At 49.3% G+C, this 20,023-nt stretch overlaps 1 protein-coding gene across 2 annotated transcripts in view; it reads right to left on the reverse strand.

The window, feature by feature from the left end:
* SLC35F4 (solute carrier family 35 member F4) overlaps window positions 1-18,544 on the reverse strand; it is a gene marked incomplete at its 5' end in the record, with an annotated part of 121,559 nt that extends 103,015 nt beyond the window's left edge. For both annotated transcript variants that reach the window (XM_084270516.1, XM_084270515.1), the window contains one exon: window positions 18,442-18,544. In XM_084270516.1, the coding sequence (XP_084126642.1) occupies window positions 18,442-18,544 (103 nt within the window). The remainder of the gene's footprint in view (window positions 1-18,441) is intronic.
* Between the last annotated feature and the right edge of the window lie 1,479 nt (window positions 18,545-20,023).

Raw genomic sequence — 20,023 nt, forward strand, 5'->3', positions numbered from 1 at the left:
GGACAATCTCAGTTGATCTCCTAAACACTCACACAGTGTATTTATTGGGACCATTAAATGCATTTCTTCTGGCAATTAAACAGTTTCTGCTTCACTATTCATTTGGCCTCCTATAATTTGTTATGTAGGTGGATGCTTCAACCTGTGTAAAGGTCAGGGTGATATCTACAAAGCACTTAAATCTAACTCCAAATGGTACCTGAACCTTTGCTTGTCATGTACCACATCTAACAATGTCACCATCTGTGAACAATATGCCGAGATGACTTCACTGGCAAAAAACACTCAGGAGAAACATCACAAAATAAGTGACAAAGTTCATTTCAAAGTCGCTGATAACTCTGCCAACAATTTTGACTCATTATATGCCCATCCCTGGCCTCAATCATCTCATAAACGTTGGGGAAAATTAGAAAATCATCTTAACATATAAATTTTGAGTTCTTAATAGAGTAATGAAATACTGAGTCTTAAATGTGCCTCAGCAATCACTGTTCTGTGGAACAGTAAATTCTAAAGAGATGGCACCAAACCAAGCTCTGTCTGGAACTTCTGTATTTAGAGGGAGACAGTTCATATCAACAACTTTGGTCTGAAATGTCCAGGAAGAAAAAGCAGCACTGGTCTTGGTTCTGGGACCTTAGTTGAGAAATGCTACCAGAACCTTTTATAACTCCAGTTAGGCAAAACAATTTCTGAAGGAGTGGGAAAGTAAATAAAAATCTGAGCAGCTCAATATAATAGGCAGCCTGGCCCCTGCTCCCATAAAAATACCCTATTAAATAATCAAACTGGCTACACATAAAAACCACCAAGCAAACTAAACTGGAGAATGATAGTCAGAGGTTCCTCAAGATGAAATCCCAACAGATTAATGTAGCTGCTTTCTCAGGTTTGTGAGCAGCAAAGGACAGGAGACACTGCAGATGAGTGCCAGGACAGCTCCTGATACTGCTCAGTACCAGACAGGGTGGAAAAGCTTTTCCACTGGGAGGAAAAGCATCCAAGTTGCTCTCAGTGGCTTACTGACAAATAGAAGGATGCTACATGAGGGAAGGGTCCTTTCAGCACGTGGTATTTACATAATAAGGACCTTAATCGTTATGTTTTAAATTATATAAACAGGAAAGTACATGGGAGGAAGACCTGGAATGGCTTTAACAACCTGGAAAAATTGGCTGGGAAAAGAGAGTTATTTGTAGAAGTACAAGGTTGCTCCCACCTAAGTGCAGACACAGGGCAGGAAATAGCTGCTGTTTTCTGGAAGAGGACTGGGAGTTTAGAGGAAGCCCCAAGCTGAATCTGCATCACTCATTATGCTGTTGCCAAAAATTCAGACACTGAAGTGAGACAGGTAATCCATTGTACGTTAAGGACATGAAGGCATTCTTCTCTGCAAGGGTCCACTGGCAAAACCTCAGCTGAAGACCTGTGTCTAACTTGAGGAAGCGAACTTACAAAAAGGTGTAGGCTCACTGGGTAGAGCCCAGAAGGAAAAAGAAGGTAAGAAAAACTCTAGAAAGTGTAACTACACAGAGTAAGTGGGAGAATTTGGTTTGTTCAGTAAAGATGAAGGAAAATAAAGAAAAAAGGTCCTGAGATCTTTAAGATATTGCTGCAGAGGAAGGGACCAGTCATAAGAGGAACAGGAGAAACATTGGGTCTGAACTACATCCAGAAAGATTTAGCTATGAGGAAATCACAGTAAATGAAGTACTGGAGCACACTGCCTGGAAAATGGGCAAATCTCTACCACTGATGTTTTAAAAATGGATTAGACATGTATCCACTAAGAGCGATATAGGTGACCCTGGTCATTAAGACATTAGTAATTTCTCCATACCTATGACAGCTCTGTGATCCTTTTATCAGATGAACACTGCTCAATCCTTGGGGCTCACAAAATTCTTTAGAAGTGGTCAAATCTGGAACACTGTAATGGGATAAAACTTCCCCGACTCTGGAATCTGTACGAATAGCAAAACTATCAAAGACCATGTCAGGTTCTGCCAGTCACAGAATCCTAGAATCTGCTGAGTTGGAAGGGATGCATAAGGATCATCCAGCCCAACTCCTGGCTCCACACAGGCAGGGACACCAACCTCCAGCCCTGGAGCTACACAAGGCTGCCCAGGGCCCCAGCCAACCTGGCCTTGAACACCCCCAGGGACGGGGCACCCACCCCCTCTCTGGGCAGCCTGTTCCAGCCCCTCACCACTCTCTCTGTAAAGAACTTCCCCCTAATATCTAATCTAAACCTTCCCTGCTTTAGCTTCACTCCAGCCCCCTTGTCCTGCCATTATTTACCCTTTTAAAAAGTTGATTCCCCTCCTGTTTCTCTGCTCCCTTCAGGTACTACCATCCTGACTGTGCACTCAGATACGGAGGGAAGAAATATTTCTCCCTGGGACATGCCCTATGAACAGCCTCCCCTGTTTGACACCCCTCTCTCCCACACTAAAAGTACCACTTGATCACAGCTACCCTACAACACTTTCTTTCTCTCTAACAAGGACACATTTGCAAAATTCAATGAAGAAACTGGTAAATGCCAATACACCAGCTCCTTAACCTCTTGTATGCTACGCTGAGCAGTACTGAAATTACGGATACATCCCCACTGTCTTTTACAGGCAGAGAGCAGCAAGTTATGGCCCCACTCAGAGCCCACCACACACAACAGGGCTCGTCAGGGCTACCACAGGGCAGAGCTACCACGGCTTCTCGCTGGGAGTTGCCTGACATCCATGGCTCACAACACGAGCAGAGCAAATCCAGCTCTACTCAAAGACTAAGCGTGCAGAGCAAGAAGCTAAAGGCAGCTGCTGTAGAGCCTTTGGCTCTGCCAACAAAGCAAAGTCATTAGCTGCCAGTGCTGTACCTCTCCATCAATCACAGGACCCCCAGGACTCCAGCACACTCTGCCCCAGCATCTGATCTTCCTACAGGCAAATAAATCAAGCTGAAGTGGCTCAGAAATGCCTCAAGACTACTCTTTATCTCAAGCTATCTGGCAGAGAAAGACAGCTCTCATTTGCTGTCTGACTGGAACAGTCCCTTCCCAGTTCCCATCAGGATGGGATCTCTGGGTAGCTCCAGCACTGCAAGGACCACAGTGAAACAGCACTGAGAGTGCTCGACCCAACTCCATGCACGTAGCTCCCAACTGGCCTTGTGATGCTGTTGATGTTTAAACAGCATAGAAATGGGCGAAATAAAGTTGTTTCACTGATAACTTCCAACACCTCTGTCCTCAGAGCTCTCTTATCAGGGCTTTCAGCCTGATTCCTCCTGTCATGCTCCTGGAGGTCAAAAGCCAGCCCAGAGAAACCAGCATTTGTGTATTAAACCTGCTCAAATGCTCCCTGCTCTCAAGGAACCTCTGCAAACCCGTAAGGTAAAAAACACGAGAGAACTTCATAAACCACCTTCTGTAGGTCTACAGATGTCACCTTCTTACCAGCCACCCCTCTGTGCTCACACTTAGGAAAGCAAGGCTGAACTTTGCAATTTACCTCCAAAGCAGAGCAGAGTCCTCCCATCCAGCAGCGTTACATAAATGAGCGGGGAGAGCCTAATAGATTTTGTAGGTCAGTGCTTCCAGCAGGTATTTCTCAAAAGACTATGTTTTGAGTTCAAAGAAAGCAAAAAAAAAAGTCACCACAACTATCCTTCAACTAGGTTTTTCAAAGGGACAGTCCAGTAAAAGTTAGTAAGAGCAGAGGCAAAACAGAAGGGGGAAAGAGAGCGATTGATTTGTTGTTAGTTGATCTGAAAATGGTTTGAAAATTCAGGGCATGTGAGGACAAAATATAAAAAAAATATATTCTAGCAGAGAACAACTCAAAAATAAAAATAGCAGCGGTGGGTAAGAGCAGTTCTTCAAAGAGATGTCAGGCTTTACAATACTTTGTGCAGCAGCAGTGACTAGAAAGGCTTCATATTGTTGCTACATGGCAATATTCAAAACCAGCATTCATTTCTTTGGTGTGTGGGGGGAGTAAACCCAAACCAGCAAACCCCAACAGAAACACATACAGCAGAATAATAAAATGCAACCAGAGGGAGGTTGCTTTAAATCCTGTTTATAAAACCCTGGGGTATTTTTCCTGTTTCAGTTCAGTCACCACAATGTCAAATTGTAATTTCCAGCGTGGGTCAGAAATGTCACAACTGGTGATGCGACGGGTGGCACGAGTGACAAGAGTAATTCCTGGGAACCTACCCCTCAAACAAACAAACAGAAGTTCTGACATTTCTTTATTGCCTTTTTTTCAAGCCAAAAGTTACACTGAGGATTCAAATTTTCTGTTATAATGGACAAACTTTTACACTTTATACAAGACCTCCTGTGCAGCAACATTTCTTTCCCTGGGCTCTTCAGGAGCTAGGATGTCTGAAATGACTGCAGAACCCCCTCTCTCTCTCACTAGCCCACAGGAGAAAGAAGGGGAAGCTCACTTTTCGTTCTCTGGGCACCGTGACATATTTGTGAGCCTAATAACATCCTTGCAAAGTAGATAAAATATTAAGTATTATCTCTACATTACACCAGCAAAGAAATAGAGGGCCAATAGTCAGCCACCAGTTTTCTGCAAGTACAAAATTAACCTTGGATTTATTATTTCAAATAAGAGGAGATGATAATCATGAATATTTTATAACATTTTCTGTAGCCTTAATAAAACAACTCCATTCTCTCCATTTTTTAAAACTGCAAGTGGTTCACAACCATCGCCTGTGATGCTCTACAGACCTTTACCAAGCTCTGGTTCTGGAAGATGAATCCTTTAATCATCGAATTTCAGACCAAAACCTGGAAGTATCCTATAGAAACATCCTGGGTTTTACCACATCACCTTAAAGTCCCAAACAAAGGCAGGTGTACCCTGTAAGAATCCTGGCATCCCAGTACCGCCCCAAGATGCAGACAAGCAGCATGAAGCCAAGATCTCTCCTCCCAGGCTAGTTTCTTGTCTGTGTGCTGGAAGGAATTATGAAATAAAAGATTTGTGAGCTTCACAGGATACTTATTCATACCAAACAGACCAACACTTTTGTTTTCTTCCTCCTTCTCTGTCACCACATATATAGGAGGCTGGAGGGAACCTGACTTCAAGTTTTCCTGGGAGTTGCCCCCATTCATCAGCTGAAAAAACGTACCCAAAGAACCAGCAGCAGAGACAAGCAGTTCTACAACAGCAAAACAAATCCACTTTCCTACAGAACTGCATCTTCTGGCCAGATTCTCTGATGTCTAAACAGTAATTACACAAATTGAAGGTAGAAATACCCATCAAAAGCTACTAAAATATACATACACTAAGAACTTCCAAGGCATGGATCAGTGAAGAATGGAAGTGCACCAGGAACCTGCATTATTATTTGCTCTTCTCAGGGGTGGCAGCGACAGGACAAGGGGCAGCGGGTGCAGCTGGAGCAGAGGAAGCTCCATGGGAATGTCAGGAGGAACTTTGTCACTGTGAGGGTGATGGAGCCCTGGGACAGGCTGCCCAGAGAGGCTGTGGAGTCTCCTTCTCTGGAGACATTCAAACCCACCTGGATGTGTTCCTGTGGGATTTGGTGTGGGTGATCCTGCTCTAGCAGGAGGGTTGGACTAGATGAGCTTTTGAGGTCCCTTCCAGCTCCTAACGTTCTGGGATTATACTCTTCTCTGCACATCTTCTGTTGGCCACTGTCTGAAGTTGCATGTCAACTAGATGCATCTTTGCTAAGACACCCAAAATCTTATGCAGTTCATCTTCAGCACCAAACTAATTCTACAGCTTTCCCACTGCAGGAGAACCAAGAGGCTCCCCTTCTTCTAGCTGTCTACTTGTTCTTATACTCCATGGTGTGTCCATGTTTTTCATGTTGGCTCCTGGTAAATTCGTTGGATTTGGCCAATAGATTCAGAAGTTACAGGGGGAGGGAGTAGGGATGGAGACAGGATGTTCACATAAGCCTTGTTTCCATAAGAAACCAGGTTAAAAAAAAAAAAATCAACAGATGACGAGTTACAAGACGTTCTGTAATCTGCCTTTAGAACACCCAGGAGTGAGGTGCAAAGTCCTAACAGGGCATATGAGGATGTGTTTGACAAGGAGCAAGTGCTTACATTAGGCAGAACAACATAATCTTTAAAAACATTATTGCTTGATAAAAAGAGAGACCCAGCAGCCACTCCAAAGAGCAGGAACCTGTTCACTCACAGACCTACCACAAGGTATGGGGCTGTTCTGTCCTTTCTAAATCATCCCTTTTACTCTCTTCCAGACCTTAACAAGCTGCTACAAAAATACCATAAATTATAGAGTATGAATGATGTCAAAGCCTACTCTCAGAGGGAGGCTGGGAACAGCAATCATGTATTCTTCAGTTTGGGAATACACAGACACAATAGTTGTTCAGAGCATATAAAAAAAAATGGGGAGAGGGGAGGAGGAAGGGGCTCTGCACATCAAAGGCACCAAATAGATTTCCTTCCAGATCTTCCCTTCAGCCAGCCAAGTCCATTGCCACAAACACACTGGGAGAAGGAGGGGGTGCAGAGGGGATGAAAAGGGAATGTCAGGACCAAGGAGAATGGGTTAAGTCACTGCAACACACAGGGAAGGCATAAATGCAGATGACCCCGTGCCTACATACTCTGTCCAAACTGCATGGTGTTACTCCAGAAGGCTTCAAGAGAGACCTTCTTCTGAATCCCTGAACATAACAGGAGATAGTGACCCTAACCTTGAAATGAAGAGCAGTGAAGCTTCTCTTCATGTGCATAAAGGGTATTTGGCAATTCAGGCTGCTCTAAAACACAGTTCCTGCCCACAGTCCCAAGCAGGGCAGCAAAAAACCTCCAGGAATGTGAACAAAATGGGATGGTTTATTTTACCCAGATACTCACTATCCATCACCCACAGGAAGGATGTGAAGCCCAACAGTCATGAAGCCACCAGAGGATTCTGCTGTGAGGTGATCTTTTGCCAGGTAACACACACATCATTAGGGCCACTTTGCCACAGGGAAAAAAAACCAACAAACCAAACAAGCCAACAAGCAGAGGACGTGATCAGAACCTGGATTTTGTTCTCCACAGCTGTGATCATCAGAAAATCCTTAAAATGGGCTCTAACTTGTGTCTGCAACTAAACCAAAAACTCTCCAGCTGTGAGCATCCCACATCCGAGAGGAAATAAAAATGCACCAGGAACCTGCATTATTATTTGCTCTTCTCAGGGGTGGCAGCGACAGGACAAGGGGCAGCGGGTGCAGCTGGAGCACAGGAAGCTCCATGGGAATGTCAGGAGGAACTTTGTCACTGTGAGGGTGACAGAGCCCTGGGACAGGCTGCCCAGAGAGGCTGTGGAGTCTCCTTCTCTGGAGACATTCAAACCCACCTGGATGTGTTCCTGGGGGATTTAGTCTGGGTGATCCTGCTCTGGCAGGGGGGGTTGGACTAGATGGTCTTTTGAGGTCCCTTCCAACTCCTGACATCCTGTGATTCTGTGAAAGTTATACACACTCACAAAGAGTGAGCACCACAGCTAAATCACATGTGCATGCTCACCAGGGTGGTATTTCAAGGTGCCTGCACTAGAAGCCTTGGTTCTCAGAAGAACCACTGTTCCATCTGTGCACAATGCCAATGTTCCAGCCAGTCCTCTAGAGCCTGCCCACATCCAGACATCTTTTCATCTAGCTGACTTCTCTAAGCCCATAGCCCAGGATGCCTGTCTTCACAAGGATGTTGAAAAGGTTGCTCTGAATTTACTTCAAAGCAGATGTGAACAAAAACACTGCACAGACCCTACCTAGAAACAGAGTTGCCCTAATTTGATCTAATTAACCTCCTTTCCAGCACCGAACGTGTGGATACAAACAGGATGCACTGGAAAACCCAGCTAAGCAGACTCTTCGTTGCTTCTGCCTGCCACAGTGGGTAAAGTACAATCTCAACCTTCTAGGTCTACCTTCTGACCAGCCAGTGAGGTCTGCATCTGAGAGAAGATGGCCTTCAGAAGGCATGTTCCTGGACCCATACGTCCATGAAGACACTAGGTCAGGTAACAGTTGTGCACTTAACTGCACCTTGAAGTCAGCCCAATGCTCCCTGCAAAGCACTGAGCTTTGTGGCACACAACCACAGACATAAATCCATGCCCACTGCCAAAGTGTCCCCCAAGAAGAGTGACAGAAGGCAGGCCTGGTGCTGGATGAATCCCACCATCAGGACACGTTGGGGTCAGCACACCAACAACAGCTGAACTACGGTTTTCAGCTGAAAAAATGTCTTTTGTCCCTTCCTCCAAGGTTCTTTTCTCAATGCATGTGAAAAGTGGCACTTCTTTGGTGACATCCCAGACACTTCACCAGTCTGCACTTTTTTTGAGAGCATTTATTCTGAGGAAAAAATGTTTCAGTTTTTCTTCTCATCTTATTCCTCCCTTTTTTTCCCATTCCAGCCCCCCCTGGAAAGAAGCAAAGAACTGACAGAAAGTTAGGAAGCCTCACGAGATGTGATCTTGTTTTCCATCTTCCCCATAAATGTTAAGTTCAGTCATTTTCCACCTGCTTTTTGTGTTAGCAGCACCACCATTGAGTAAGTGCTTTCTCACAGATAGAACTGATACACCTCAGATAGAGGTCCAAACCGTGGTGCACAAACACAACGAAGGGTTCACTTTCCCACCATCCCTGCTGTCAGCACTGAAGAACTTCTACTGGTGGAGCACAGCAAAGCGTCCCACTTGCACACAAGCTGCTACAAATCCTAGCCCTTGTAATCCTATCACACAACAGGTTATTTCTGGCACTGCAGAGAAAAACCCCAATCTGCACCCACACAATTCCAAGGCTGCAAACTCCACATGGTGAGCTCTGTCAGAGAAAGTACCCAAAAGTCCCATGGAGGGTCTTAACAACTGTACTATCAACTGTGCTGTCACAGCTACACCTCAATATAAACCACATTGTGTGAACTAATGGTCACTTCTCTGTCTCAGAGCATTCCAACAAAGAAGATGTGTTCCAGCCCTGTTTCACACCTCTCTCACACAGGCACAGCACCACGTGGTTTCAGTCCTGCCCTCAGATGTTCAGGTCTATGATGCCTGTTAACTGGAATGGACCTGCACAGCTGCGTTCCAATGAGTCATATGAAAAATAATCAGTCCCCAGCAGGAAGCTGTTTTGTTAAGAGAAGCACACAGCATCTTCAACTACCCCATTCATAATAAAGGTGTGTGTTAGCAGTCACCAAAAACATCCCCCAGAAGACTAAGCCTCTGCAGGAAGGGAGACAGCTGTCCTGTGTATTGCTTCAGCAGGCAATAGCTCAAGCAATACTGCCTCAGTGCCATCAACAGCCCCTTCCCAGTCATAACCCAAGTGCAAAATGCCTGAAACAGGAAGGAATTAAATGGGAAGAGTTGCCAGGTTGGCCTCAAGCTACAACTTCTTTCTCCCTCTGGATGGAGAGAATCAGAAAATGGTTTTGGTTGGAAAAGACCTTCAAGATCGAGTCCAACCATTGATCCAGCCCTATGAGGTCCAATACTAGACCAAGTACATCATCTACTCTTCTTTTAAACACTTCCAGGGATGGGGATTCAAGCACCTCCCCAGACAGCCTGTTCTAATATTTAACAACCCATTCAGTAACAAAATTTTTCCTAATATCCAACCTAAACATCCCCAAATCAACTTGAGACCATTTCCCCTTATTCTGTCAGGGACACTATCAGGTCTATGACTGGTCTAGTAGTAGATATGGTGGAGTCCTTATGGAGAAGTCACATGGACCCATGAACTGCCATGCTGGTGCTGGCCTCTCTCCTCCTCCCTGCCAAAAATATAACTGTAAATGTAAGTGAGACTCAAAAGACGTGGGAGCCCTTCCTGCTTCAGACAAAATAGACTGGACAGCTCTGAGACAAGGAGCAGCTTTAAGGTTAGCAGAAGCAGCAGAAAACATCATCTTCCACCCTAGACCTGAATCCTGCTCCCTTGCAGAAACCAGAACAGGAGCAAATCAGCACCAACCTCCTTGCCTCTACAAAAGGACAGCGGAGACCTCTCTTACTCACTCGCCCTGCCACCCCTGATCCAGGCCAGCCGAGCCAGGGAAGCACAAGTCCCTTTTATCAAGGTTATTTGGAAGGGAAATCTAGGAAGAATCAATACAGTTTTAAAGTAGTAAGAGAAAGGTCATCTTGGTGCAGCAGATCCCCTGCGTGTCTCTCCCCTGACCACACACGGCATTGCTGTGGAATAAATTCAGCACTGCCACTCAGCAGCGCCTGGGATGCTCTCACACAGAACTGTAAGCCATTCCCTGGGTATCAGCGAGGTGTAACACCACAGAGTCCACCTTTGTGCAGTGAAATGTGCTGCTCACAGACGCCCAGCCCAAACTGGAGGGCGACCAGGGACTCCCACTTCACCGGGCTGTAAGACTAAGAGATTCAGCCTCACTACATAGAGCTGGTCCACATACATTCAGTGGGTAATTTAACCAGGCAGTTGAGCGCTGTGCTTTCCCCACCACCACCCCTATTTGCCACAAAGAGATGGGGACATTTTATTTGCAGGCATTTTCATGACTCGTTATTGTGATCATCCAGCAGCAGCCCTGGGAGGTAAAAAAAACATCCTGCCACCAGTTGCTGAGCAAACCAGCGAGGCCCAAATTCACTTTCATGGGTGAATTCCCACGCAGGTAGCTGAGCAAAGCCCATCAACCTCCAAACGTGCAGAAGAAAGAATTGAAAACTTTTAAAAACACTAATAAAAAATAATCAAAAAAGCAAAGGGAATGCAAGCTTTGGAAGGATACAGGTTTGCTCAGAACTGTGTGTCACTTTGGAATATTATTTTACCACATTTAACTAAGATCAGATATGCAGCCTGAGAGGATGGGGAAGACGTGTAAGGGAAAGAGTGCTGGAAGACAGTCAAAATGAGGGATGCCTCTTCCGTGCTCTCCAGAAGAGCACCAGGAGCTCATGGCATACCCAGGTCATTCCCTAATGAGCCATACGCATTAGCAGCCCTTTCAGGTAGGAGGAGGGAAGGCGGCAGCACACAGCTCAGTGCTGCCATGATACCAGCAAGCTGAGTGAGCTTCAAGCCACCTCAGGTGAAGCGGTGCGAGTGAGGAGAAGCCGCGGGCTGCCGGAGAGCCGCGCCACGCGGGAGCACGAGGCGCAGCCCAGCCACCGCCTGCAGCATCAGAAGGCCTGCAGCATCAGAAGGCCTGCAGCATCAGAAGGCCTGCAGCATCAGAAGGCCTGCAGCAAACGAGCATGAGAAGGCAGAGGAATGAGAAAGCACGCAAGAGTACGTGGAGAAAGCTACCATGCTACTAAAAGTACCTCTACCAACTTTAGCACCTGGCCAGATTAAACGCAAGACCTGCTGTGCAGCCACCAGCGGAGGGAGAGACTGCACCATCAAACATTATGGCTTGTTCTGCACCATCTTTGGCAAACTAACACCCCTCCCCCACACCTTACTGTCTCAGTTTCCCCTGCCAAACAGGAGTATTTTTTCTCAAAGTCTTGGCAATCTTCTTTATGAGGCATCTTTAAAGCTTGGGAAATAATTCTTATTTAGATACCTAAGACTGGGAGATACTTTTTGGCCATTAATTCCAGCCTTCTGCTAATTTCCAGCCTTCATTTATTCATGGCCTGTTCGTACCCATTTGTCTGCGTGCCAAGGCGCCGCTTCAGTTTAAATAACTCTTCTTTCCTACATCCTGCTGTTCATCTTCCCAAGATTTATCTGGAGCAGCAGCCATGTTCCCATCTTGGCCAGCCTACACAAGCCAAGCTCTGACAGTCCCCCTGTATTAGGGTATGTGCTCCATCGCCCTGGCCCCCCACGGTGTCCTTTCTGATCTAAATTCACCCAGGCTGAACTCAGTCGTTCAGAACTGTGCCCATCTGTCACAGAATCACAAGGTTGGAAAAGACCTTTCAGCTCATCGAGTCCAACCATCCCTGTCCTGTGCTAAACCAGATCCCTGAGCACCTCATCTCCCCTCTGTTAAACACACCCAGGGCTGGGGACTCAGCCCCTCCCTGGGCAGCCTGTGCCACATCCCAACAAGTCTTTCAGTGAAGAATTTTTTCCAAACATCTGAGCTGACCCTGCCCTGGTGCAGCTTGAAGCCATTGCCCCTTGTCCTATCACCTGTCACTTGGCTGCAGAGACCATCGCCCACCTCTCTGCACCCTCCTGGCAGGGCAGGGGAGGTGGGGAGAAGGTCTCCCCTCAGCCTCCTCTTCTCCACGCTGAACACCCCCAGCTCCCTCAGCTGCTCCTCAGAGGATTTGCCCTCCAGCCCCTTCCCCAGCCTTGTTGCCCTTCTCTGGACACACTTGAGGACCTCAATGTCCTTCTTGGCATGAGAAGCCCAGAACTGGACACAGTACTGGAGGTGTGGCCACTTGAGGTGTCACAGCATAGCTGGGTACCACAGTTTCATCCCTGAGCTCCCCAAGCATTTGACCCAAAGAGAGTGAATCAGCTGACAAAAGCCCAAGGACTGCATCAGCTAGTGACAGCCCTTGTCCTCTGACATGTCCCCAGGTAAAGCAGAGGTCCCACACGTCAGCTGCACATGCAAGGCTGCCACGCCAGCCCTTCCAGCACAGAGATCCACACAGAGCCTGGCCCTGTTCCAGGAACACATACATACCCACTCTGGCCAAAATTAGTGAGCAAGGGAGGATTTATAAAATCTGTTTTGCTGAAATCAATTACTTGGTAAGTTATTGCTGCTGGTGCTGATACACAGCCCTACATCTATTGAGTATTTTTTTTTTGTCCTGAACAGATTGACAAGCCTGCAAGGAGAAGGAACTACAACGGGACTGCAGCCTGTGCCATGGCACCCACCTGTGCCCCGGCACCCACCTGTGCCCCCAGAGCTGGTGGGGAAAATTAAAGAGACTGTTCTATCTACACTTTGCAATGCAGCCCCCACTGAGGCACACCGTCCCTAAAAGAAGGGCTGGGAATAACTCTCCTTGTGGCAAATCCTGGCCCAGTAGGGAAAGGAAGGGGTTTGAAATAAAGCTTGATCACACCCCAGCCTGCATCTGGAGTCCTCGCAACCCAAACACCATGGGGTGGCTCAGGGGCAGCTGATGTTCCAGTACAAGCTGAAACATCCCTGAAACAACTTCAGGTCGTGCAGAGGCTGATTCAGACACCTCTGCCTCCCTCCCACACCCCCTCAAGGGCAGCTCGATGGAGTCAGCCTCATCCACCAAAAATTTCAAAGCCCCTTTCCCCAGCTGCTCCTCTCTCAGTCTCTCCAATTACTGTTTGTGCTCTGCACCGAGAAAACTGAGGGCTCTGTGAACTGCCAGAGAAGCAGCTGGGTGCCTCCAGCAAACAGCCTGGGACTCTGCTCCTCTCCCTGGAAGTGACAAGCCACCAGGAGGGCAGGGTGCTCAGCAAGCAGGGGGGCCACCCGGGTTTGCCATGTGATGCAGACTGCAGCAGCGCTGCTGGCACAGCTGCTGTGAGAGCCAGGAGAACATTCCGAGTTACATTTCCCCTCCACAGCTTTTTACTCTGCTCAGAGAGCTGGAGAGAAGAATTGCCAAGCCAGTGATGCTGGCTCAGCGTGCCTGTAATCCCAGCCTTATTATGCAAAGCAATTAAGCATGGACTTAACTTCAAACACACTGCCAAAGCCCAGTGGCTTAGTGCAAGTCCAGACTTAAGCAGATGCTTAAGTTCATTGCTGACTTGAGGCTTGGCTTGCCAAATTAAACCACAAAGCCTCGCCTGAGCTCTTTGTAGGGAAGAAAGAAAACACAAAGCTTATTCTTTTCAGCAGCCATGCTGACACTAAGGACAGGTTCAGCATTTCTTCCCAGGCACCAAGCACCACGAAGGACACACGCTGCTGTAAGGGCTGGAACCACATCCAACCACAGCCACCCAGCATCACACTGCGAGCCCAGTAACACAGCCAACAGTCCCACTGCTGCACAGACACAAAACACCACCCTCTGCTTCTAGGAGCTTACACAGCTCTGGGGCTTCAAAGCAGGTCTGAAGGAGCAAAGGGAGTTTCAAAGCAGCACAGGAGAACGTACAAGGGAACTTGTTTTAAAGTCTAACAACTGCCTGTGGGATACTGGTGTTCATGACATGCTGTGGTGGGAATCAACCCCTCCAAGCAGGATGGAAAGAAGATGATGGACCATGAAAAGAGCGGGGATGAGGAGGACAAGTGCAGCCACTGCGTTCTCAGTAGTTATGCTGGGGCTGAGAAAATACAGAGAAATGCAGATCTGTGATGCTGAGAGCCAGGACAAGACATAAGACTTCGTGGATGGCGGTAATTCCTCCATCAAAAAGACATTACACAGGCAGAAACTGCTTAACTCGGAGGTGGACTTGGTGAAGGTAATGAAGATTAGGGACAAGAAACTTTGGCTGGAGCAATTTTAACTCAGGGGAAGGCACAGAAAAGGTGTCAGGACAGACTTGAAGGAGAGGAACTTTGTAGCGTGAGAGTGAAAAAGCTTTCAGGACTGACATGAAAGGCAGATGGGGTGGCAGTTGGACAGAGTGAAAAAAGAAAGGAGAAAAACATACATACTTTAGAGACACTAAACCTGGCTGTATTACCAACTAGAAGCAAGAGAAGAATAAGAAGTTACAGCAAAAGTGAGGAGAGAGAACGGGGAACTGTTTGTGGGGGTGGAAAAGCTGGATCAGACCAAATGAAAGTGCACACACAGAAACATGAAGCCAAGAGGTCACAGGCATGGCACCATCCACAGCTCCAGGCCAAAGGCTGAGCTACAACCAGCAGCATCCCCTGGGAAATTAGAGTGACTTTGTCTCTCTTCCAGTGAGTTTCTCCACAGTCCCCCTTCCTTCCCACGGAAGCCAAAGACCTCATACATACTCTGCATCTGTTCAATGGAAGAACTGAGGGATCAAGCCATGAATCCGAAGGTGCAGGGTGGCTGAGATCAGGAAGAGCCCTTTTCATCTAAGGAACTGGTGCGTGGGGGGGGAAACCCAACATCCTACCTTGCTCCCATCCCTGTGACTTCTTACGCAGGATGTCGTGTGGGGTTTTTCTGCAACATACATGGACACAACTACCACCCCAAAACACATGCTTCTGCTTAATCAGATGACTTACAGAGAAATAAATAAGGTATTTTCCTTTTTTTTTTTTACCTGGCTCAAATCATCATATGCCAGCTCCCAAGTCTGAAGTAGGTTAGTGCACCCAAACATAGAAGATGAAGTACAAGTCTCTAGAAATCACTGCAGTTCTCTGTAGTAACTGCTCTCCAACACTACAGTGCTCTGACAGTAGATTTCATGGCAATTTGTGACCAGTCCCTAGCCTTCACACACAGAAACCTAGGCATGATCCCCTGTTAGGCTGTGGAATACATGCCAATCCACAACAGGAGAGATGTAAATCACCAGCACAGGTCACAGCGCCTTGGGCTTCTTTTTGTCATTTCCCAGGACCCCTCAGGACTGAACAGCAGCCACCACCCCCTGCCTTCACCTTTTCTCATCAAGATGCACAGCAGGCTGGGGACAAAGAGGTGCCTAGAGGAAGGTGACTGTCATCATCCAAGTAACATCCCCACCTGGTCCCTGGCCAGCTTGCTCCCACCCGAGGGGTACCCAAGAAACAGCCAGCACAAAGCCATCCTGGGGACAACAGCTCATCCTCAGCTGCCCTCTTCCTCAGGCACCTTTCAGACCCAGTCAGGAGCAAGGTGACAGCGTAAGCAGATGACTACAGGTGCTACAGCCTCAGCCCTATGACAGGACAAGGGCTCCTCTGCCACTGGGGAGGGTAGGGACACGACATACCCAAAAGGCTGCACACATCACATGCACGCCAGCAGAAGGCACAGGTACTGCTCAGTCACACTACAGTGGTGACAGAATCATGTTCACCAAATTAAACTGAGGCATCAGGTACATTAATTATTAGTTGTACAAACTTCCAACCTCGAGTGGTGAAATTCTGACAGTGCTGTAGCTGCAACAGACAATTAACCAGGAGGAGAAGTGCCAACAGCACTTGAAGCAGCACCACTTGAAGGTAATCCTTCAGCCTAGACACAGGAACCAAGTGCAAGCTTCAAGCCAGGACCTCCAGGAGCGACTCTCACTGCCTCGATGTCTATGTTCAAGATGCCTGAAGGACGCCTGGTTTTAACCCAAGGTGGGGGGAAGACTATTTCTGTGAGAATTCTAACACGTTAAAGCTCTTTATAAACACAAAACACACAGCCTCAAGGATAAGGCAGGCATTTACCAACTGCAAGTGCTCCAAAAATCATCATGATGGTTCTAAAACTTATGAGACTGCTTTAAAAAGCATTCAGAGCTTAGAAGCTTATGAAAAGCTTATGCTTTTCATCTACCTGAAAGCATTTAAGTCCTGGGATACCTCTGGGTCACACACTTCCAGTTTTCCTCTTTGAGCACGAATGACCACAAATTTTGCTTATTTTCTTCAAAGAGCAAAACCTGAGGGACAAACCATTTCTGTTTTGCCTCAGCACCCAGTCTTCAAAGGCACAAAGGGCTGGGATATTTGCAGGAAGATCCCAAGAGTCAGCACTTTTGAAAGCCTTGGCCTCTCCCCGCACGCGTTACCCAATTTTAAGCAGAGGCAGTTGGTAGCACCTGCAGAGCCTGGTCCTGGGCTAAGAAAGCTTTTCTGTGTCCAGGCAGTGCCCTCCTGGCCCCCTCAATGTCCCCGTGCAGAGCCACTCGCATTGCCAGCACTGAACTGGGGTCTGCATTTGGGTAGAGAGTGGGAGTGCAGCTGCAGGCTGACAAAACGCATTCTGCCACGGGAGGAAACTCGCCACGAAGTATTAACCCAGCATCCTCATCCTTCCCTGGTAAATCACTCCACAGAGATCATCAGGAGCCGCTGAAGAATTTGGGACGCGGGTCCCACCTGGTGCAGAGTTAAATAGTCCCTGGCCTGCCATGCATCCAATTCCTCCAGACTGCTCCCAGCATCTCCCCAACTCCTCTGACTACAGAGAAACCCACCGACCTCACCAAACAACACCTGCCACGCTGTTGCCACACTATGAATAACTAGGAATAACCCCCCCAGGCTTGGCTGTTTGCTTTTCCAGCCGACCATTACACAAAGAAACGCATCTGTTTGTGTTTTGGAGGCACAGCTTCCCCCCCCCTCTGTCCTACAGAGCCCACAGACATGTCTGGCTGATACCGGCAGCTTATTAATCGTGCTCTTTGTGCACTGGAGCTGCAGAGGACTCCACTGGCTGCTCTGGACAGCAGCTCACCTCCCTTCATTCCAAGGAAGAAAGTCTGCTCCTCAGTGCCCACCTCACTCAGGGGAGGGGGGGCTTTACCTCTCCTTCTCTCCCAATCCCTCCTTTGCCTCCACTCCCCTTTTCTGTTGGGTTTTTTTTTAAGCTGTGGCAGGAGGCAGCTTTTGCAAACTGCGAAGTAACTCCTAAGGCAATAAAACCCCAACGCGTCCCCGTCCTCGGTGTTAAAGATGAAGCTTTTCTTTCATTATAGCCGAACTTTCCCCGTTAAATAAACGGCTCGACGGGGCACCGGGACAGCCGCAGCGCCCGAGGAACCCACCGCGGCTCCCCCCGCTGCTCCTACCCGGGAAACTTCACATCTAGCGAGTCTCTGCAAGGACCGACTGCTTTCGTCTCAGCTGCTTCTTTTAAAGGGGGAAAAAAAACCCCAAACCCCCCCAACACCCATCCCAAACCACCACCAACCCCCACCCCTAAAAGCCAGCCCCCAAGCCCCTAAAACACACAAGCGCCCGGCATTTAACTGACACCAAGAGAAACCCCCCTCGGTGACTCCCCCCTTTTCTGGAATAATCTAATTAGTTTCGGGAGGAAGAGGAGAAACCCGGGAGCTTCACGCTGAAGCGGCCGCCCCGGGGGGACCCACCGGGACCGAAACTTTCCCGGTGCGGCGCGGAGCTCCCGGTGAGCAAACGCATCCCCCCCGCCCCCCCCCCCCACTACCCCCCCCTCCATCCCCACCCCCCCACCCCCGGCGCGGAGATGATGGGGCGGGGGGGGGGGGGGGGTTGGAAATGCAAAATAAACCCTAAAAACGACAGCGAAAGGTCCCCAGCAAAGCGCTGGCTGCCGGATGGAGCCGAAGTTACGCGGCGAAACGCCGTTTTCCCCCCCTCTCCGGCCACGCTCCTCCACCCCCCCACCCCCCCTTTCCTTCCTTCCCCGGCCGCAGAACCAGCCTGGCCCCCCGCATCTCTCGAGCCGCCCTTGGACCCCACATCCCACACACACACAGCCCCCCCACCACCACCCCTGAGGGGCTCTGCCTGCATCCCCCTCCCCTACACAACACACACCCCCCCCCCTCCCCGAGGGCCGGAGGGCGCCTTACTTTTCTGGCTGGAGTAGCCCGGGTAATATCCATAGTAGCCCGTGATCCGCAAGATCCGGTCCTCGATGGTGGCCACGCCGTTGGGTGCTGCCTTCCCATCCATAGAGGGCGGGAGCCGCGCGCGGGGCGGCCGGGCGGGACGCCGAGCCGAGCCGAGCCGAGCCGGCGGCGGCAGCAGCAGCAGGAGGAGGAGGAGGAGGAGGAGGAAGGCGGCGCGGACACGGCCGGCGCAGCTTGCGGTGCCGCCGGGGCGCTCGCTCTGCCTCCGCCGCCTGGTGCAGGACGGGCTCCGCAGCGCGGCGGCGGCCCGCGCCCAGCCCGGCCTCTCCCCCCCCCTTCCCCAACCACCCCCCCCGCCCAGCCCCGGGTGGGGAGCGACGATGCGGGAGAGGCGGGGAAGAGGGGCGGGGGGGGGAGAGGTACTTCAGTCGTTATTTAAATCGGGGAGGGGGCAGGAGGAGGTGGGGATGGCGAGTTGCGGTCTGAGGGCAGCAGCTGGGGCTGCGAGGGTCGGCTCCGTGCCCCCCCTCCCCACGGCAGCGTGAGGGGTCTCTCCTGAGAGCAACGAGTCCCGGGCTCGGGCGGGGGTTGGTGTCACCCGGCTCCTGCCAAGCCCCCAAATCCTCCCTCCCCAGGCGGGGTTCTGCCCTGCGGGGTGACCCCGGCTTGGTCAGCACTTGGGGTTTGACATCCACGAGGAAGATGCAACGAAACCTGTGAACCGCACACCCGAAGGGCCCGATCCTCAGATCTGCCCTCCACAGCTGTCAGAGGAAGGACAGAGACCGCGTTTGGCCTCAGAGGACCCGGGGGGAAGGGTCCAGCACTGCCTGCTGTCCATGCCCCACCAAGGAGCGCTGGTTTTAAGGCGTGTGGCTCAGGGACCTGCTTCCTCAGCCGTGGCAGTGGAGCTGCCCCGCGCCCCAGGAGAAGGGCTGCCTGCCCTCTGCCATGCAGGCAGGTTGTACACCTGCTCTGACTAAGACCTATCCATAGGATGTCCTCTAAATCTCTGCATTTGGGGGGGGGGGGGGGGGGAAAGGGTAGGAAATCCACCGTTCCACTTTGTAACCCGTTAGTAACCATCAGGCTTGGAATGACTTGACTTCTCCTGCTGCTAGTCCCTGTCTATTTCTCTCTGCTAGACAGAGACTGTTTGTAACCATCCGTTCCTCTCTCCAAGATGTTTTTCTATCCAGTAATCACCCCCTTTTTCCAGCCTTGTCACTGTTTTGTGGCTCTGTCACCTTACCTTCACCTACTCCTTTTCCACCCAGCCGTTCCCATTAACTAACTGGTGCACGGGAGATCTGGCCAAGCCATTCCCTGGCCCTTGCTTCCTCCTCCATTCACGTTTGTTCTTCTCCCTTCTGTGTGTGGCTAAATCAGCTGATGGCACCAAACAGCCTTTCAGGAGAGCAAACAAATAGTGTATCTATTCAAAATAGCCACCGCAGAGGCTTTGCATGGGGAGTCCTTAGCTGGGTAGTGCTCACACGGTGCTCTGAAGATCAGTGTTTTCCTAGGTATGAATGCAGACATAATAAATGCTTTTAAGATATTCAACACTCTTCTGATCTTG

This window comes from Gallinula chloropus (genome assembly GCF_964237585.1).
Source record: "Gallinula chloropus genome assembly, chromosome: 14".
Classification (NCBI taxonomy): Eukaryota; Metazoa; Chordata; class Aves; order Gruiformes; family Rallidae; genus Gallinula; species Gallinula chloropus.